The following is an 18335-nucleotide window of genomic DNA, read 5'->3' on the forward strand; positions in this document are numbered from 1 at the left end:
TCACATCTACCTCAGAACTGCTAACGGGGGCTGTGGGGAGCCGGGCCCTCCCTCCCCGCTTACCTGAAGCACAGGTAAGGTCTCCTGGGAGGAGCTGCCTGCCCGGCCGGGGATGGAGCTAGGAGGCGGGCGGGCGGGGCCGAGCCTTGGCCTTGCCGGTGTTCTGAGCACCTCCTCTCCGCCCCAGCGACGCCTTCCTGGAGGGCTACGTGCAGCAGTTCCTGTACACCTTCCGCTACTTCTGCACACCCCACGACTTCCTGCACTTCCTGCTGGACCGCATCAACAGCACCCTGTCCAGGTACGGCCCGGCCCACGAGGCGCCACACAGGCGCACGGTGGACCCCGTGGCGCCTTGTCAATGGCTGTGAAGGGCCAGGGGGGCCCTGCCGACCCTGGCCAGGATGATGGCTGTGCCTGGCCGGAGAAGGCAGAGCAGGAGGGAGGGTGCGAGGGGACGAGGCGCCCAGAGAAGGGAGGGAGCAGCAGGAGGGGAGAGTGGCTGGGGCACCTGGGTGGCTCAGTCGGTTAAGTATCAGACTCCGGCTCAGGTCCGGCTCAGGTCCTGATCTCGCAGTTCTTGAGTTCGAGCTCTGCGCTCACAGCTCAGAGCCTGGAGCCTGCTTGGGATTCTGCGTCTCCCTGTCTCTCTGCCCCTCGCCCGCTCACGCTCTGTCTCTCTCTCTCTAAGATAAATAAACATTAAAAAAAAAAAAGGGGGGGGGGGTTTAAAGGAGGGGAGAGTGGCCGAAAGAGACCACTGATGCTAATGGAGGAGGCAGGGAGGGGATGGCCTGTGTGGGGGCAGGGGCAGGTGGCCTGGGTGCGGGCACGGGGGGCGGGGGGTGCTGTCCTGCAGGCCCTCAGCCCTCCTCAGCAGCAGCGCATAGGCAGCCCAGGACTGCAGTCAGTGAAGGATGTATGGACTTGTTCTGGCCTGTTCTCTGACCTGGCCTGTCGTCACCACAGGCTCCCTGCGCCTGCCTGGCCCATCAGCCATCACCTCCCTCCTTGGGGCGGGGACTCGCAGGGGACACCTCCGTACCCCTTACTCCTGAACATGTGGAGCCAGGCCCCCACTCTGCCTCTCGTGGCGTGTGCTCACACCGTGTGCCAGACCCCTGGCATCTCAGCCCGAGCTGCAGGGGTGACAGGTGCCTCAGGACTGGCGCCAGGCAAGGCTGGCGGACAGGCAGCAGGCCCCTGTCCCGAGTCGCCGAGCCCGAGGCCCAGCTATGCGGCCACGGCCTCTCTCTTTTGTCCCCTGACACGGGCGAGATAGGGCTGAAACACCCCTCGAAGGCAGAGCCACGTTCAGACCCCACTCACACCCCCCTGCTGGGCAGTGCGTGACCCCCAGCAGCAGACAGACCCGGTAAAGCTTAGGTCTCTGCCGTCTGCCTCCAGGGCTCACCAGGACCCCACCTCGACCTTCACCAAGATCTACAAGCGAAGCTTCTGCCTCCTGCAGGCCTGGCTGGAAGACTGCTACACCGTGGACTTCACTCGGAACTCCGGGCTCCTAGGCAGGCTGGAGGACTTCCTCTCTTCCAAGGTGAGTGCGGCCAGAGCCGGCACCAGGGCAGCCCCCGCATGCCCGTGGGCAGGACTCGGGGTGAGAGCCACCAGCCCTGTCTGGGTGACGAGTGACCACCCTGTGCTTCTGCCCAGATCCTGCCCCTGGATGGCTCTGCAGAGCACCTGCTGGGCCTCCTGGAGGTGGGCACTGACCGGCGGGCCGAGGGCACCTCACGTGGCACAGACCTGGAGGGCCCCAAGGAGGCAGAGGAGGACACCAGGCCTCTCAACGCCCTCTGTAAGAGGCTCTCGGAAGACGGCATCTCCCGGAAGGTGGGGGCCTTTCCCGGACTGGGGGGACGGGGGGGGGTCTCCTGGGGCAGAGGCAGCACAGCCCAGAGAACGCAGTGCACGCACGCATGCATACACACATTCACACACGCGCTTGTGCACTCACACGTGTGGACACACGTACAGACACACGCGCGGCCCTGTGAGGCTGGCACTTCCCGCCCGTCCTCGCCCTGGACGAGGACAGTGCAGGAGCCCCGGCCAGGTGCTCAGATGACCTCACATTCCTGATGAGTGGAACAAATCATTGCCAGGAAATGGCCTAGGACGGGGGCCGGGTCTGAAGGGACCTGCCCATAATATATGGGTACGGCGCCACACTTCTTCACGGGGGGACCTGCTGAAATGACCAGGACAGGTGTCCCAGAGCGGTGGGTGGCAGAGATTGGCTCTGCGGCTCTCTCTCTCTCTCTGAGCAAGGGCCTGGAGCCCTCCTGGTCCTCCCCACCCCCACCCCCTCCCCTCCGGGCTCCTCCTCCCGCCCCTTTAGCACCTTCTGACCTCGCCCTGCAGAGCTTCCCCTGGAGGCTGTCCCGGGGCAACGGGCTGGCGCTGCCCCACCACAAGGAGCGCCAGTACACCATCGCGTCCGCCCTGCCCAAGCCCTGCTTCTTCGAGGACTTCTACGGCCCCTATGCCAAGGCCAATGAGAAGGGGCCCTACTTCCTGACGGAGTACAGCACCCACCAGCTCTTCTCCCAGCTGACGCTGCTGCAGCAGGTGACGGGGCCGGCCAGCCTGGCGCAGGGACGCCACGGGGAGGGACGCGGGGGCCCTCGCTGGCTCTCTGGAGTTGCTGGGCGGACGTGCGGAGGGCAGTGAACTTGGCGGGCGGGGCTGCGCTCTGGAAAGGCTCGGACTCTGCTCCTACTCCCACCCCTCCCCCTGCCCACTGGCGCCCGCGTCCCTGACACTCCCGCCTCGCGAGCGCTAGAGGGCGCCCTGTGGGCCTCCTCCCTCCTGGCGCCCTGAGCCCCGCCCCCAGGTGTCCCGCCATCCTGGGCCCCAAGTGACTTGGCGAGTGAAGGTGGTGATGGTGACCCAGTGATCCTACCTGCTGTCACCACGGCTGGGCAAAGAGGCCCCCAGAGATGCTGCCTTGTCCACGAGGCCCCTGGGAAAGGTGCCCTGAACATCTGCGTCCTTGTCTCCGACAGGAATTGTTTCAAAAGTGCCATCCCGTCCACTTCTTAAACTCCCGGGCCCTGGGCGTCATGGACAAAAGCGTGGCCATCCCCAAGTGAGTGTGCACCTGCGGGGCGTCACCCCAGAGCTCTGAGACAGACAGATGGCTGGTGGCAGGGGCTTGGGGGCTTCCCCTGAGTGTCTCGTGGACACTCTTGGCCAAAGGGAGACGCCGATGTCACAAACGTCCTCGGAGCCAGACGCTCCCCGCTCCGCAGAGCCCATCCTGCTGGCCCCACCCGGGTCCGGAGAGCCCCCTGCGGCCCCGGGGGCCCGGGCAGGGCCGCGGCCGCACGTCCTCGCCGGCATGCACACGCCTGTCTCTTCCAGGGCCAGCTCCTCCGAGCCTCCGACCGCCAAGACGTGCAGCTTATTTCTGCCCAACTACGTCCAGGACAAGTACCTGCTGCAGCTTCTGAGAAGTGCGGACGACGTCAGCACCTGGGTGGCCGCTGAAATCGTGACCAGCCACACCTCCAAGGTGGGTGCCCGTCTCACAGGAGGGCCAGGGTGTAGCCGCAGGGGCGCGGCGCCTTGCGGGGGGGCCCCAGTCGTCCGTTCTCCGCGCATGGGGCAGCCTCAGACTCCGCCCGAGCAAGGGTGAGAGCCGTGTCACAGCCTCTGTCGACAGCATCAGGCACACCACCCGCCTCGCCCGCCGGGCACCGTCTGTCACATCCCGACCTTAACACCGCAAATGCGCACCGGCTCTGAGCGCCGTGGTGGCCCCTCGTCCGTGCAACTTCCACACGTGTGCCTGTGCACACCTACAGTGTCACACGTGCACGTGCAGTCTTACACAAATGCACTCCCTCACACACGTACCCCCTCACACACTCACACTCCCTCCCTCTCACACTCACATACGCAGCCGCAGGGCTGGGAACTGTGACTCCCGGCCTTCCCACTAACCTGAACTTTTCGAGGGTGGGGACCAGCTTGGTTCCTGTCACAGCCCCGCAGCCAGTACAGTGTGTGTGTTCTCAGCAGGTTCGTGGGATAAACAAAACGGGTCAGCGGTCCAGTCAAGGTGAAGGTCTTGCCGTTCTAGGGCCCCTTCTTCGCCCCGCCGGCCTTCCCCCTGACGGCCAGTCTCTCAGCCTGAACTAACCCACCTGCTTCCGGCAGTGCACCAGGCAGGCCAGGAGGGACAGTCACCTGCCTCAGAGCCGGCGCCTCCCTCCGGGTTCCCACTCACTCACGAGGGGCTGGGGGAGGACGGAGTCCCCGGGCCCCGGTGCGTCCCGAAGGCCTCCGCTTTCCTGCCACCTGAGGCCAGCCCTGGCACGGGGCATCGCCGAGTCCTGCCCACTTGAACTGCCACACTGGCATGCTGAGGCATGAGGTTGGGACCACAAGGGCTCCTCCCGTGGGCGGATTCCCACCACTTCGCAGGCGGCAGCAACCTGAGGGCAAACTCTGGCCCAAACGTAGGGCTCCTCCTGCGAGATCCCCATCACCGCTGTCCCTGGGCTGAGCACGACAGGGGAGCTCAGGGGTGGGGGACGCCATCGTTCTGCCCCCGGAGCCACCCCCAAGCCCACAGGGGCCACCATCCCCCCCCCCCATCACATGGCAAAGCACAGAAAAGTCTGTTCCAGCACCTGTCTGCGATTTCTTTTCTTTTTTTAATATTTCTCTGCGTCCCCCGGACCCCAAAACCCACAGGGCAACCCAAGACCCGTTAGCAAGTGCAGAGTTCTCCACATTTTCCCCCTTAGGGGAGAATTTTCGCACTTTAGAGATTTATTAGCCCTCACTTCTCCAAGATGTGGGAACAGGGAGCCTGGGCTTACCCGGTTTGTTCTAATCCACGACGTTACAAATACCGTGACATCGGAACGTAGCTTCCCTAAACCAGGTCTTCAAACAGGGGCCTGTGTGGTTAGTCCTCACGAGGACTTCCAAGGACAGGTCCAAGGACAATCCACAGCCACTCCACGGCCCTCCCAGGATTATCCCTATGTGAGTCCCCAAAAAGAGGGACGAAGGCCCCCTCCCAGCCTGAGAGAGAAGGTGAGCTCGGTGTCCCGAGTCTGCGGGTGCCTGCCCAGCAGGCCCACACGGAGCGGCACGACACCTCTGCGGGCCCGGCGGTCAGCACGATGGAGCGGATCTCTGGGCGCACACCCGGGCACCCAGCCTGGAAGGACAGTAGGGACCATGGTGTCACTGGGGCAGAACGCCTCCTGTTGTCGCGAACGGGCCCTGTGTCCCCACAAGCAAAAGACAGAATCATTCAAATGGGCAGTACTCAGCCGCATGCAGGAACCACCGGGGCCAAGAGCCTCTGCGGCTCATCGGGGGACGTGTTTCCAAGGAAACTGCACGCGAACCTTCGACAAAAGTGTTTGTCACGTTCCGACGTATGCGTTGTTTCACTTGTTGTGTGTTATTTACCGTAATGTCAGAACAATCCAGAAGACTGGCTTCTCCATTTGCCAACTGTGGTCACAGGAAACTGTCGACATTCAAATTCTGAGGCAGAGAATGCAGCGGGGCCCTGGGGACTGCATACGTCCCACACACGTGACGCGCTGGGGAAAACGGAATGGAAGTACGAGGTGAAGAACAAGAAACGGTGTGGAGTTTGTCACCTTCAAGAAAAACTTGTTGACTCTTTTTCGGAGAATAATGGTGGGTTTGAAGGCAAAACCGCATTTTGACTTCTTCAGGTAATTTTCCAAGTGATAGAATACAACAGCCAAGAGAAAGAAGCAACCCAAAGGTCCATCCACGGACAAGCGGGTAGACAAAATGTGGCCTATCCACACTATGGAATAGTATTCAGCCTTAAAAGGGAATAAAGTCGGGGCGCCTGGGTGGCTCAGTCGGTTAAGTGTCCAACTTCGGCTCAGGTCATGATCTTGTGGTTCACAAGTACGAGCCCCGCGTCGGGCTCTGTGCTGACAGCTCAGAGCCTGGAGCCTGTTTCAGATTCTCTGTCTCCCTCTCTCTGACCCTCCCCCATTCATGCTCTGTCTCTCTCTGTCTCAAAAATAAATAAACATTTAAAAAAAAAAAAAGGAATAAAGTCATGATACAGGCTCTGGCATGGCTGAGCCTGGAGCACGTCATGCTCAGGGAATAAGCCAGTTCCAGAAAGCAAATGCTGTGATTCCGCTCTAGGAGATCTCTGGGGGGGTTCCAGCCACACAGACAGAAGGTAGAAAGGTGGGGGCAGGAGATGGGGGTAGCTGTTTGACAGTTGTGGCCTCAGTTTTACCAGAAGAAAGCTCTAGAGATCTGTGACACAACCCAGTGTCACTAACGCTGCGGAGCTCTATTAAGAGTGCTTACAAGAGTAAATTTTCTACTGCATATTTTTTACCACATTTTTTTAAAAACAAAAATGTGATGGAACAGTTTTATCTGAAAGTGCTGGAAATTACATACTTCACATCTATTTAAACACTTACTTATTTTTGAGAGAGAGCACACACACGCAAGCAGGGAAGGGGCAGAGAGAGAAGCCCAAGCAGACTCCACGTTGTCAGAGCAGAGTCTGGCACCGAGCTCAATCCCACAAATCTGAGCCGAAATCAAGAGTTGGACACAACTGACGGAACCACCCAGGCACCCCTATTTTGCATCTGTTTAAATATATGAAGAAAAAAGTGGGACGTCAACTTAAAAAGTATGAGCGAGTAAATGTTTTCCAAGACTCTTTAAGAAGCACTCAGGCCAGACAGCTGGGAGGCCACCATGGTGGATGAGCTCCAGGGGCCCATCTGTGTGACCTTCGATGGCATCAGAATCACCGCAGACAAGGTCAAGTCCAGTGGAAAGACATGTGGTTGGGACCCACAGGCAGGCAACTGTTCCCGCCTAAAGGATGGCCCTGGCCCTGGTGACAGTTTATAGGGTGAGGCAGCTCTGAAATGAGGGGTCAGCTGAATTCTCTAGAATCTTCTAGAAGCCTCTGGAATTGTGTGAAATCCAAGCGCTATCTGTGGGTCCATGAACCCAGGACCTCAGGCCTCTGAAACGGCACACGCGGTTAGGAATGAGAATCCCACCGGGCGTTCCTATCAAATCTGGTGAATTTGCCAAATCTGCTGACTGGCCACCCGCAGAGGAGCAGTGGGGCCCGTGGACCCACCCCCTGGTCAGGCGCTGAAGCCCTTCCTGCAGTGGAGTCGCGCCACGCAGATGAGAAGCTGCTCTTGGCCACGAGATGCATCGGCTCCGGGGTGCCCTTCTGGGTCCTAAAGCTGTGCCCCCTGCCCCGTGTGTCTCACTCCTAGAGCAGAGGTTTGTCCTGGGAGAGATTTTGCTTTGGAGAAGGGAGGCTGACTTCTTTTCACATCTTCGTGCCTACTGGGTGCTTGCCTTTTCGTTTTGTGTTTCCGAGTCATGAGCGTCCTCCTGCCCCTCACAGCCATCCTCTGAGACCTGAGCCCACCTGCCTCCTCCCCACACGGGTGGTGGGCCTCCTGTCCTGTGTGCCGTGGTGCTGGGTTACTCTAACGGGTCCTCAGATGCTGTCTACCGGCTCGTCTTAACCCGGAACACACCGAATGTGTCATTTTCTGGTTTCAGTTGCAGGTGAATTTACTGTCCAAATTTTTGCTGATCGCGAAGTCTTGCTACGAGCAAAGGAACTTTGCGACAGCCATGCAGATCCTGGGCGGCCTGGAGCACCTCGCAGTGAGGCAGTCCCCCGTGAGTCACCTCCGGGGGGCGCTGGCCAGGGGCGGGCGTGTGGGCACCGGCACGGCCACGGGGGTTCACTGTGCTTTTCTTTTAGGCCTGGAGAATTCTACCCGCGAAGATAGCAGAGGTCATGGAAGAGCTGAAAGCCGTGGAGGTACTGGTGCTGTGCCTGAGCTTCTAGCAGCTTCTGTCCACCTGGGGCTTCCCCTAAGGACGCACCGTGTGCACCTCCGCGGGGCTCACCGGGCAGAGTCTGCGTCGTGGCCCCCAGGCCACACGGCCCCCTCGGAGTCATGCGTGGAGCAGCCCGGCTAGCCTGGTCTTGCACGCCTCCCCGTGAGGCCTCTGCCACTCAGCTGGGCAGAGACCGAGGGGCCAGTGCCCAGGGTACAGGTGCCCAGAGGACCAGACTGAGCTGAGCTGGCCCTCTGGCCTTGGTGCTTCTCCCCAAGTACAGAGGCACCTGCCTCATGAGATCAGAAACGAGGAAGCGCTGGAACGGTGGGCATTTCCCCAGATGCGGCTGCAGGAGCAGAGGCCCCGCGGCCCCCACCCCGGGCCCGGCCCCCTGCAGGGCGGGAGGGCTGCTGCGTGTCCTCGGTTGACGCGGGAAACAGGTCCCTGAAGCCGGCCGGCCTGGGTCTTATTGTCACTTGGGCAGCTGGGTCACCTGTCTGTTTTCTGGAGCCCGGCAGAGAGTAGGTTAGGAAACGATGGTGGGACGCGTGCGGCTTTCTGCTGGATGTCCGGGTCCCCCGTGTCTGCCAGTCTCAGACATCCGCACCGCCGACCCCCGTCCAGTCATCCCAGGCACGCTTTGGATTGGATGTAAATCAGTGCTGTGCAGCCCCATGCAGGGGATTGGCTGAGCTGAGGGCCCTGGACTGACTCTCACCTGTCTCCCCCTGCCCACGCCCCCGGCTGGGCCCCCAGGTCTTCCTGAAGAGCGACAGCCTGTGTCTTATGGAAGGACGGCGCTTCCGGGCCCAGCCCACTCTGCCCTCGGCGCGCCTCCTGGCCATGCACATCCAGCAGCTGGAGACGGGGGGCTTCACCATGACTAACGGGGCCCACAGATGGAGCAAGCTCAGGTGAGGGCCTTGCTCCCCACGGCCCCATGGGCCTCTCGCGCTAGAGCTGTCTACACAGCCCGCTCCTGCGGGGCCGTGGTTCCCCTGCCCGACACCCCTGGGCGCTCGGCATGCCTGGGAGGTACAGACCGGGGGCCGCTTGTGAAAGCCACCGCGGCGGTCCCAGCCAAAGCGGGCCATTGCTTATTTCTGCCTCGGAGGATGCGAGCATGCCCGGAGAAGCCCGGCCTCCAGCCCACCCCTCCTGGGAGCTCCAGGCCTCCTCCAAGACGCCCCCGCATGTCTCAGGACCGGGCCAGCCCTTCTCCAGTGGGCCTGCACCCACCCACCCCCACACAACCCCCCCAGCCTCACACCCACCCTGCTCTCCTCCCGTCTCTTCTCCACACCAGCCACGTGCACAGTCAGGTGGAAGCTGGTCAGACCACAGTCCAGCTGCACTCAGGGTGGAGGGCTGGCCTCAGCAGGCACGGCCCAGGGGCCTTGGAGCCCAGCGGTTCCAACCTGCTATGTGCAAGGCCTCCTTTCGGTCACCAACTTAAAAAGTGCTTAAGAGACACCACAGTGCACGTGAATCCGTGTCAGCAGAATGGCAGGCCACGACCCAGAAGGCACAGGGGATGAGACCTAATGAGGCCTCTTCTTAACTCTATCGTATGTCTGGATCCAAGAGCCTGGTCCCCCACACTGGACCATCTCCGTCCACAGTCGCGACGGGAAGACGTGTGTGGAGCCCACGGCTTCCCCCCTTCCTGGACGACCCCCACCCCCACCTCCGGGGCTGTGTGGCCTCTGTTCAACTTGCAGCTCTGAGGGGAGGCAAGCCCCGCTCCACAGTGTCAGCCAAGCCCCGGGGTGTAAATGCCCCCACGGTGGTGGCTCTTGAGCTGTCAGGTGATGTCCCTGAACACAGAGCTGGGGGGAGCATGTGCCCAGTGGCCCCTGCATCTCCCTACCTCCCGTTTCTCCTCTGCGATGGCTGACACTGGGGTCTATTCACGTCGGAACCCTCAGCACTGACCAGACCCGACACAGACGTTCAGTAAATGTTTGTGGGACGAAAAGTGGACGGATGGACAGAGGGACGGATGGGAGCGCGGGTAGACAAACAGGCCTGAGTAACGAAACGAGGTTTGGCTGTCAGAATAAATACGGAAACTCACCCAGAGCTGATACCAGAAGAGGTCTGGGTTAGACGTTTCCGGTGACGCGCCGGGAACTCCCAAGCCACGGCCTCGTGCGAACTAACGGTTCGCTTCTCCCCAACACAGGAACATAGCCAAGGTGGTGAGTCAGGTCCACGCGTTCCAGGAAAACCCCTACACGTTTGCCCCCGACCACAAGCTGCAGTCCTACCTCAAGCAAAGAATCGCCCGCTTTAGCGGGGCCGACATCTCCACATTGGCGGCCGACAACAGGGCCTCCTTCCACCAGATCACCAGCGAGAAGCACTCCCGCAAGATCCAGGACAAGTTACGGAGAATGAAAGCCACGTTCCAGTAACGGGACGGTGGATGTGATGAGAATGCCAAATCGGGGACAGGACTGGGGCAGAAAAGAGCCGCCCGCTTGCCGTCCAGGCCCAGGAAGTCCGTGCGGCCCAGCGTCTGCTGCCCCGGACGGGGGACCCCCAGTGCAGGAGCCAGGGCCCAGCCGCGGCATCGGGGTGCATGCCCGGGGGGCTCTGGGGGGTGGAGGCTCGAGGGCCTTGCCGAGAGGGAGAGGATGGGGGTCTGGTGGAGGTTGGGGTATTGCTGCTAGTTTAAAACTATATTTTAAAATTAACACAAAAATAGAATAAGTAAACTCCCCGGGAGCCACATACCCATTTATACTTCTTAGAGATAAACCGCTCTCTGCCAACTCTCCAGGGATCCCGCCCCCCCAAAACCCCACAGCCACCCACCCTGACTCAGAGCATTGTTTTCTTGAGTCCGGCTTATGTCTGCCCAGCAACCAAGGACCAAACTGACCTCTGACCCCCGTGCCAACCATAGGCTCCAGGGGTGTCCGAAACCTTCCCCTGGGGCCCTGAGGCTTCCTTCCCAGTGGCCCAAGCCCCAGCCTGGGCCCACACTCCTACCCTCAGGCGTCCTCCCACCCCACAAAACCCCCCTCCCCACCCCCAGACCTCCCCCATACCTCACACCTACCCCTGTCTCCCAACCTCCCACTCCCCACCCCAGGCCTACTACCCCCACAAATACCCCCTCCCCAACCCCAGACCATCCCCCCAACTCCTCCTCCTCCTCACCCCCAGACCTCCCCCCACACGCAACATCCCCCTCCCTTCCACCCAGACCTCCCCCAGATCTCCTCCCACATCCCAGACGTCCCCCGCCCCGACACCTCACACCTATACCCATCTTCCACCCAGACCTCCCTCTCCCCACCCCCTGACCTCCCAAATTCTCCCTCCCCACCCCCAGACCTCCCCCACACCCAAATTCCCCCTTCCTACCCCCAGACCTCCCCCACACCCCCCTTCCCCTGACCACCTCCTTCCAGACCTCCCCTTTAGGGGCCCAGCTCAGCTCACCCCCATTCCTGCCAAGTGGGGGTGCCTGAGTTTTGCGGCCCTTGCCCCAGCAGGCAGCCCCGCCTCTGGTTGCTGGTGAGGGAGCACCTCACGGCTCCACACCGGCAGCCCCCCAAGTGCCCGCGGCCCCTGCCCAACCTCCACCCCTTAGGACAGTTCCTGGTGAGGCCCTCGAGGCTCTGCTTCCTAGCAAAGCACACAGGATACAAACAGCAGCTCCAAAGCCGACTCAAGGCCTCGGGGGCCCTGAGAGCCTCCCCCAGCCCCATCTGGGGGCCTCAGGCCTGTGGCCCAGGTCCATCTGCCGCCAGCAGCCAGCATGCGCTGCACACGCCTGCGCCCGGGCTCTCACAGCTTGCCTTCGCTAGCGCTCCGTCAGAACCGCGGGGGAGGTGACGTTCGCCGCCTGGATGGAACCAAGCTCTTCCCCGAGGCTTGGATTCCAAACAGCTGGTGTTGAGCATTTGCTCAGCGGCCAGAAGACCCCCTCGGCCAGGTGTACAGGGAGCAGGAAGGTGCGGTCACGGCCCCCACACGGGGAGATCAGGCCCCCTGGCACCGTCCCAGGCGCCACCGATCTTAGGTTGCACATCGTTGCAAGACCCAAGGCTGTTCTCTAGAGTCTCAGAATTGGAGATTCTTTAGAACAGCCAGCTGTTAGTATTTCTGGGGAAACAGTTACTTGTGATAAAATACAGAGTTTGTAATGTCAAGATGTGTTTCCCACACAAACTCATTTGCGACACGTAGGTCCTGCTTAAACGGAATATAAGAGGAACTCGGCACTCCCCGCCACGCAAGTTCGGGTTTTTTTCTGGCTTTTATATGAGGATTATGTTCTACCAAACAACACTTACATTTTCAGATTCTGAATTTAACAAAGGTGGTGTCACAGAGCCTGAAACTGCGGGTCTGGCGCAAATAAACATTCCAACCGTAACAGTCTGTTCACGGGGAAGTGACTGGGCTTTCAGCTTAAGCACGATCGTCTGCATGTCGCCCAAATGTCACTGGTACAGATTTCTAAATAAAGTCATTTCTACCAAGATGGCTTCCGTACGGCTTGTCTCCAGACTGACACTCGCACCGGGAGTCACGTGGGCTCCTCCGTGGCCGGACGAAGACAACTTCAGGGGTGCTCGCGAAGGCACCAGGGGACGAGAAGTCCCGGCCACAGCCAGTATGTCCTTGGGTGGCACGGAGAAGGGCCAGGTCTGCCAACTCGTTTAATTCCAGCCCCACCAGAGCGGAATCCCAGAACTGCTGGGCCCATGAGCGCGCGGCCTCTCCGTTGCCATAGGAGGCGTTTGCCTGCGAACCACTCAGATTAGGTGAGCCACCAAAGCTCGTTCTGCCATGGACTGGGCGTCCCCAGCCGGTCCCCACCCGAAGGCTGCCGGCCTCACCCTGAGCCTGAGGGCAGGACGGCCGGGTCCTCCCTCACCAGGGCAAGACAGGGATGTTCCTTGAGGCTTGCTTGCCGCCGGGAGGGGTCCTGCCAGACACCGCGAAAGGAGGGGCAGGAGACCAGGGGTTCGAAGAATTTGGGGACAAACATGGTTGTTTTCTGTGGAAAAGCCACCCGGGGAGTCCCTGTAATAAAGGGTAAAGTCCCCCGCCTGGCAAGAGCGTCCTGTTAGAGTCACGTTACCGTGCACGGTGGCTGCACGGGTGGGTCCCAGTGTCCCGGTCACGGGTGGGTGGGTGGGTGGTTTGGGTCCTTACCCACCTTAAAATCACTAAACCCTGGTCTCTCTTCCCCCCTGAGACAGGAGGACCGGGATCTCCTTCCACTGCACTGGGTCTAATCAAATCAGCAGGTTTTCCTTTAGGACAATTGACAACCAGTGACCCCTTAGGCCCCCAAGCGAGCCATGCTTCCCAGGTCCCCACCCTGGGCAGTCCACTCCTATGCCGGTGAAGGCTGGCCCGGTGTATCCGTGCTCTGGGGAAAGGCCCCACCACGGGCAACGTTTGAGTACCCCGAGACCACCATGCTGGAGCAGGCCCAAGGCAGCAGTCCTGAGCGGACGGAGCGGAGACGGGAGAGACGTCCGGCCAGCCGGCCCCGGAGCCGCCCGGGCACCAGCACATGCCGCTTAGAGGCCTGTGGGGCCCCAAACAGCCAGGCCAGGGCCCCGGAAACGGTGCCACACCCGCCTGCCCCAGTCCCAAGGGAACGCCCAGCAGCCCACCCGAACCCTCGTCCTAGCTCTGACCACGGAATCGGCGGCATAACCAAACAGGGCCAGCGCCGGCCACTGCTCAGAGTCAACGCTTATGCCGTGGCGCATGACGCAGCTCCTTGTCGCGTGCTGAGGGGCAGACGGCTCCCCGCGCCGAGGTGGTCGTCTGCTCTGTGAAAGAGGACCCCGTCAGCTGGCCCACCCACCGGCATTAGCCTCCAGACGGGTGGTTTGGGGTTGTCTGCCGTGGCTCCTACTGCTGTCTGAAGCTCGCTCTAAAGGCGGGAGGGATTCGCACGGGCACACTGTGCCTGGAGCTGCCCCGGTGTCTTCAGCTGCCTCCCACCCCTTTGGGGGGCTGACCTAAGTCTCCCTGGAAAACAGCGTTTTGAAAGGAAACTGCGAGGCCAAAGACCATATTAGGCCTGCACCCCAGTCGATGGACTGACTTCTCCCGGGAACTCGGCTCAGCAATCCTAAAGCTGCTTCCCTTGCACAGTAGGGTTGATCCATAAATCCGTAAGCTGTAGATAAGGGAGCTGGGGCCTCCCGCTGTCAGAGAAAGAAGTTGCAGCAAAGCCAGTGGGGAGGCCAGGTGTGGACACGTGGGCGGGTGCACATACACATGCTTCCTAACTCACCCTCCACGGGGCCAGCACACAGCCCAGTCACAGCCCCACTGATGCGCTGGATGGGCCACCCTGTGCACTGTGGGGTGTTTCCCAGCACCTCTGGTCTCTACCCCCTACATGCCAGCAGCAGCCCCCAAGTTGTGACAGCCAACATCTCCAGACATCAACAAACATACCCTGGGCAGGGGGGGGGGGGGGGACTACTCCCCACCGAGACCCAGTGGCTGGGAAGCAGTGACACCCCAGTAGCAGCAGGCACACCCATCTCCAGGTCTTGGATTCCAGATACCACTCTCCCCAAAAGAAGGAACCACAGGTTTTTGGAGAAATGGCAAATTGCTTGATTCTAGGGCTGGAGCGGGGAAAGCACAAGATGATCAGAAGTCTCTGGCAGCGGCACAAAGCAGAGAAGTACCAGGGATGGGGGGCATGTCAGAAGGACACAGGACGAGAGGGAAAGAGGAAGAGAGCTGGGGCGATCCGGGCGCCTCCAGCCGATGGCATGGGACGGCACCCCGTCATGCAGGACGGCACGAGTCCACTGATAAGGAAGAATTACAGGAGAGCCCCAAACAACACGTGGCCACCCCCCTCAAAGGGCAGCCCGCTCACCCCCACGCGAGGGGTGCACTTGGTGACCGGACGGTGGAGAGGTGACGGGCACCCCGGCAACGTCTGCCTTCTTCCCAAACGCCCACAAGCCCGGGCTCATCATGAGAAGGCATCCGACAAACCCAAGGTGAAGGACACCCACAAAGCACCGAGCAGTCTCCTCAAAGTGTCCAGAACATGGACAACAAGAGGGGGAAACTGTCAGGGTCCAGAGGGGACAGAGGAGGCGGGACGACCCCACGCGGTGCGGTGCCCTGGACCGGGTCCTGGGACAGAACAGGCTCGTTTCTGGGACACCTGCTAAGACCCAAGTCAAGTCTGTGGCTCAGTCAATGGTGTCCTGCCAACGTGAATTCCTCGGCTTTGACAAAGGTGCCATGGTCCCACGAGACGCTCCTCTGGGGGGGGGGGGAGGGGCACAGGGTCTCCAGTCCCTTCTGTGCCACCAATTACCCCAAACGAAAAAGTTGTAAAAACGACTATAGCTAGTATATGGAAATACAATTGATTTTTGTTTATTGTTGTACTCAATGACCTTGCTAAACTCATTTACTAATTCTAATAATGTGGTTGCAGATCATTTTGTATTTCCTACATTTACAATCATATCACCTGAAAATAATGATGGTTTTACTTCTTCCTTTCCAATTTTATAAACCTTACTCCTTTTTCTTGCCTTATTGCTCTGGCTACACTTCCAGAATGATGTTAAATAGAACCAGTGATGCTGGGGCATCCTTGTCTTCTTCCTAGTTGCAGGAGGAAATGCTCAATACTCTCTATTAATCTGATGTTAAGGGTAGTTATTAGAATAAAGCAGTTTTTTCCTGTGAAGTGTGTGTGTGTGAGAGAGAGAGAGAGAGAGAGAGAGAGAGAGGGAATGAATTATGACACCAATTCTGAGCTCTGGTCATAACTCAGCAGATCCTGCCCTGAGCTGGCTGCACGCAGCGGCGACCACACCTCGGTGCTCACACCAGAACCACGGCAGGTGGGGGCGGGGCCCAAACACCAGCGCCTCTGCGAACTACCGGCGGGGACGCGCCTGAGGCAAATGGGAGGGGCGCGGGGGCGCCTTTGGGAGCTGGAATGTTCCACGGCTAGGTCTGCGCGGCGGTGAAAGGGCACGGCACATGCGTAAAAACGAATCGGACCTTGCGCGTCTCGGGCAAGCTGCCGTATCCGTTTGTTCGTCAACTCCAGAGTTTAAAAAGTAGAGCCTCTGTGGTTTGTCGGGCTGTTCCTAGCCAGGGCCCGGGCCGGCCCAAGTTGAAGTCGGCTGGCTGGGTGGGGGCGGGGCGGGACGGGGCGGGGCGCGCGGGGGCGGACGGCGTAGACCCGCTACGGCTCTCGCTCGGGCTCCGGCTCCCGCGCCTTCTCCGGCGAGCGTGCACCCTCTGATCCCGTGCAGGCGGCCTCTCTCGGGCCGCGGCCCCGACCCCACGCGCCCCGCCGGCCCCGGGATGCTGCTCCGGCCGCGGCGGCCGCCGCCGCCCGCGCCCCCCGCGCCGGCGTCGCCGGCCAGCCCCGACCCCGAGCCGCGGCCGGCCGGGGGCGCCCCGGGGACACCGCCCCGGCGGCCCGCCTCGCCCGGCGCGCTGGCGGCGCCCGCGTCCCCCGCGTCCCTCGGGCTCCCCGGGTCGCCCGTGTCCCCGGGCTCGGCGCAGCGCACGCCCTGGAGCGCCCGCGAGACGGAGCTGCTGCTGGGCACGCTGCTGCAGCCCACCGTGTGGCGCGCGCTGCTGCTCGACCGCCGCCAGGCGCTGCCCACCTACCGCCGCGTGTCGGCCGCGCTGGCCCGCCAGCAGGTGCGGCGCACGCCCGCGCAGTGCCGCCGCCGCTACAAGTTCCTCAAGGACAAGCTCCGCGACGCCCAGGGCCAGCCGTCCGGGCCATTCGATGCGCAGATCCGCGAGCTCATGGGGCTGCTGGGCGACAACGGGCACCGCCGCGGCCGCCGCCGTTCCCCGGGGCCCGGGCGCCCCCCGCGCGGCCGCAGGGCGGCCGCCGCCGCACACCTCTCGTCCGCGGGACCGGGTAAGCGGGGGCGGGTGGGGGAGCGGGGGCGGGTGGGGGAGCCGGGGCGGCAGCAGGGGCCCCTGGGCTTAAGAGCCGCGGCCGTGGAGCCCCCGGAGCCCGGCCCGACGCCCCCTCCGCGTTCCAGACGTTCCGCCGCCGCCCGCCACCCGCGACCCCGACGCAGACCCTGCCTGGACGCTGAGGTTCAGCCCGACGCCGCCCAAGTCTGCAGACGCACCGCGCGCTCCCGGCTCCCCGACGGCGTTCTCCACGGTTGCCGCCGCGCCCGGCCGCCCCGAGGACCACGCGCCTTTCCGCGCCGCGGCATCCCCGCCGCCGCCGGCCCTAGACCCCGCCCGGGAGGACCCCGACTCTCCGTCCGGCCGCCCCGAAAACCACGCGCCCCCGCAGTCCGCGCCCCCGTCGCTGAACGCCGCCCTTCTGCAGACCCTGGGGCACCTGGGCGACATCGTGGCCATCTTGGGTCCTCTGCGCGACCAGCTGCTGACCCTGAACCAGCACGTGGAGCAGCTGCGCGGCTCCTTCGACCAGACCGTGTCCCTGGCCGTCGGCTTCATCTTAGGCAGCGCCGCCGCCGAGCGAGGCGTCCTGGCCGACCCGCGAGATTGAGGCCTGGCTGCCCCGATCCTTTCTGTACGATCACGTTCCCTCCGCCCTGACCCCATCCTGCGGCCCTCCCCTCCTCCAAGTCTAGGTATGTTCAATAAAAAGATTGTTTTTTTCCGATATAATTCTGTGAACGCGTGCACGTCTTGTGTTAGATAGGAGTGGTCCCTACTAATACGGCCTGATAAGGTTAAAATGTCTCCCTGTGGGGTGGGGGGTGGAGGGCCTGGGCTGCCTGTGCCTTGGGGCGTGCTGGGATGCTGACTAGGACCTTCCCTAGGAGGCAAGGGCACATCGAATGGGAAGTTGGGGTCCTTGTAACACTGGCTTTCCCCGGAGCCTCCCAGACCCTGCCCGCTAGAACTTTGCACCAGCCTAGCCTTGGTGGGCGAGCATTTTCTGCCCTCCCTGGGAGCCCAACTGAGCGGGACCAGGGGGGAGATTGGACCCCCAGGGAAAATAGCAGTGACCGGACTCTGCCTGAGCCACTGGGGGTGGGCATTAGAGGGTCTCCTCCACTGTGGGCACGCTCCCCCAGCCTGACCAGAGCTGCCGGTGGGGTGTGCTCAGAGCCCCACCCCGACCCCAGTCAGGCCTAAACCTTCCGGCTGGGTTCTGGAAAGCAGGACTCCTTAGAGGCAGCTGGGAACAGGACAGCCAACGCATACCAGGAGAGGGGCTCCTTTTGTCCCCGGGGAAGTGACTGCTCTGGGTAGCCCAGGCTCTGAGACTTTGGCCGAGGACCACGTCCTGCAGATTTGAGAGGACTTGACCAAAACCGCCCTGGGAGCATTTTCCAAATAGTAACTGAGCCCCACCCTCTTTCGGTGGATCCAACGAATGGGAACTGGGTGGGCCGGGAGGTGCTCCTGCCCTGGGGAGATAAGGAAGTAGCCCGAGGCAACTGGCCAGCATAACA

The 18335-nt window shown here is 61.8% G+C and overlaps 2 protein-coding genes across 2 annotated transcripts in view; both read left to right on the top strand.

Moving 5' to 3' along the window:
* The window catches only part of KNDC1 (kinase non-catalytic C-lobe domain containing 1), a 65416-nt gene extending 53030 nt beyond the window's left edge, over positions 1 to 12386 (top strand). The window contains exons 22-31 of the mRNA XM_043597952.1: positions 188 to 301; positions 1408 to 1555; positions 1672 to 1851; positions 2383 to 2589; positions 3027 to 3109; positions 3385 to 3535; positions 7597 to 7719; positions 7805 to 7864; positions 8644 to 8801; positions 10073 to 12386. Of these exons, the coding sequence (XP_043453887.1) occupies positions 188 to 301; positions 1408 to 1555; positions 1672 to 1851; positions 2383 to 2589; positions 3027 to 3109; positions 3385 to 3535; positions 7597 to 7719; positions 7805 to 7864; positions 8644 to 8801; positions 10073 to 10304 (1456 nt within the window). The 3' untranslated portion in view covers positions 10305 to 12386. The remainder of the gene's footprint in view (positions 1 to 187; positions 302 to 1407; positions 1556 to 1671; positions 1852 to 2382; positions 2590 to 3026; positions 3110 to 3384; positions 3536 to 7596; positions 7720 to 7804; positions 7865 to 8643; positions 8802 to 10072) is intronic.
* A 3847-nt stretch (positions 12387 to 16233) lies between these two features.
* Positions 16234 to 17535, top strand: UTF1 (undifferentiated embryonic cell transcription factor 1). The gene is made up of 2 exons (XM_043598180.1): positions 16234 to 16807; positions 16935 to 17535. Exons 1-2 carry the CDS (start codon positions 16234 to 16236, stop codon positions 17417 to 17419), a joined length of 1059 nt encoding a protein of 352 aa, XP_043454115.1. The 3' UTR covers positions 17420 to 17535.
* Positions 17536 to 18335: the final 800 nt, after the last annotated feature.

This window comes from Prionailurus bengalensis, chromosome D2 (genome assembly GCF_016509475.1).
Source record: "Prionailurus bengalensis isolate Pbe53 chromosome D2, Fcat_Pben_1.1_paternal_pri, whole genome shotgun sequence".
NCBI classification, from domain to species: Eukaryota; Metazoa; Chordata; class Mammalia; order Carnivora; family Felidae; genus Prionailurus; species Prionailurus bengalensis.

What these genes read in the sequence shown, in the direction of transcription:
- UTF1 (XM_043598180.1), top strand. Translation starts at nt 16,234, where the DNA reads ATGCTGCTCCGGCCGCGGCGGCCGCCGCCGCCCGCGCCCCCCGCGCCG. An exon ending in CCTCTCGTCCGCGGGACCGG is followed by an intron (nt 16,808 to 16,934) that starts GTAAGCGGGGGC and finishes TCCGCGTTCCAG; the next exon opens with ACGTTCCGCCGCCGCCCGCC.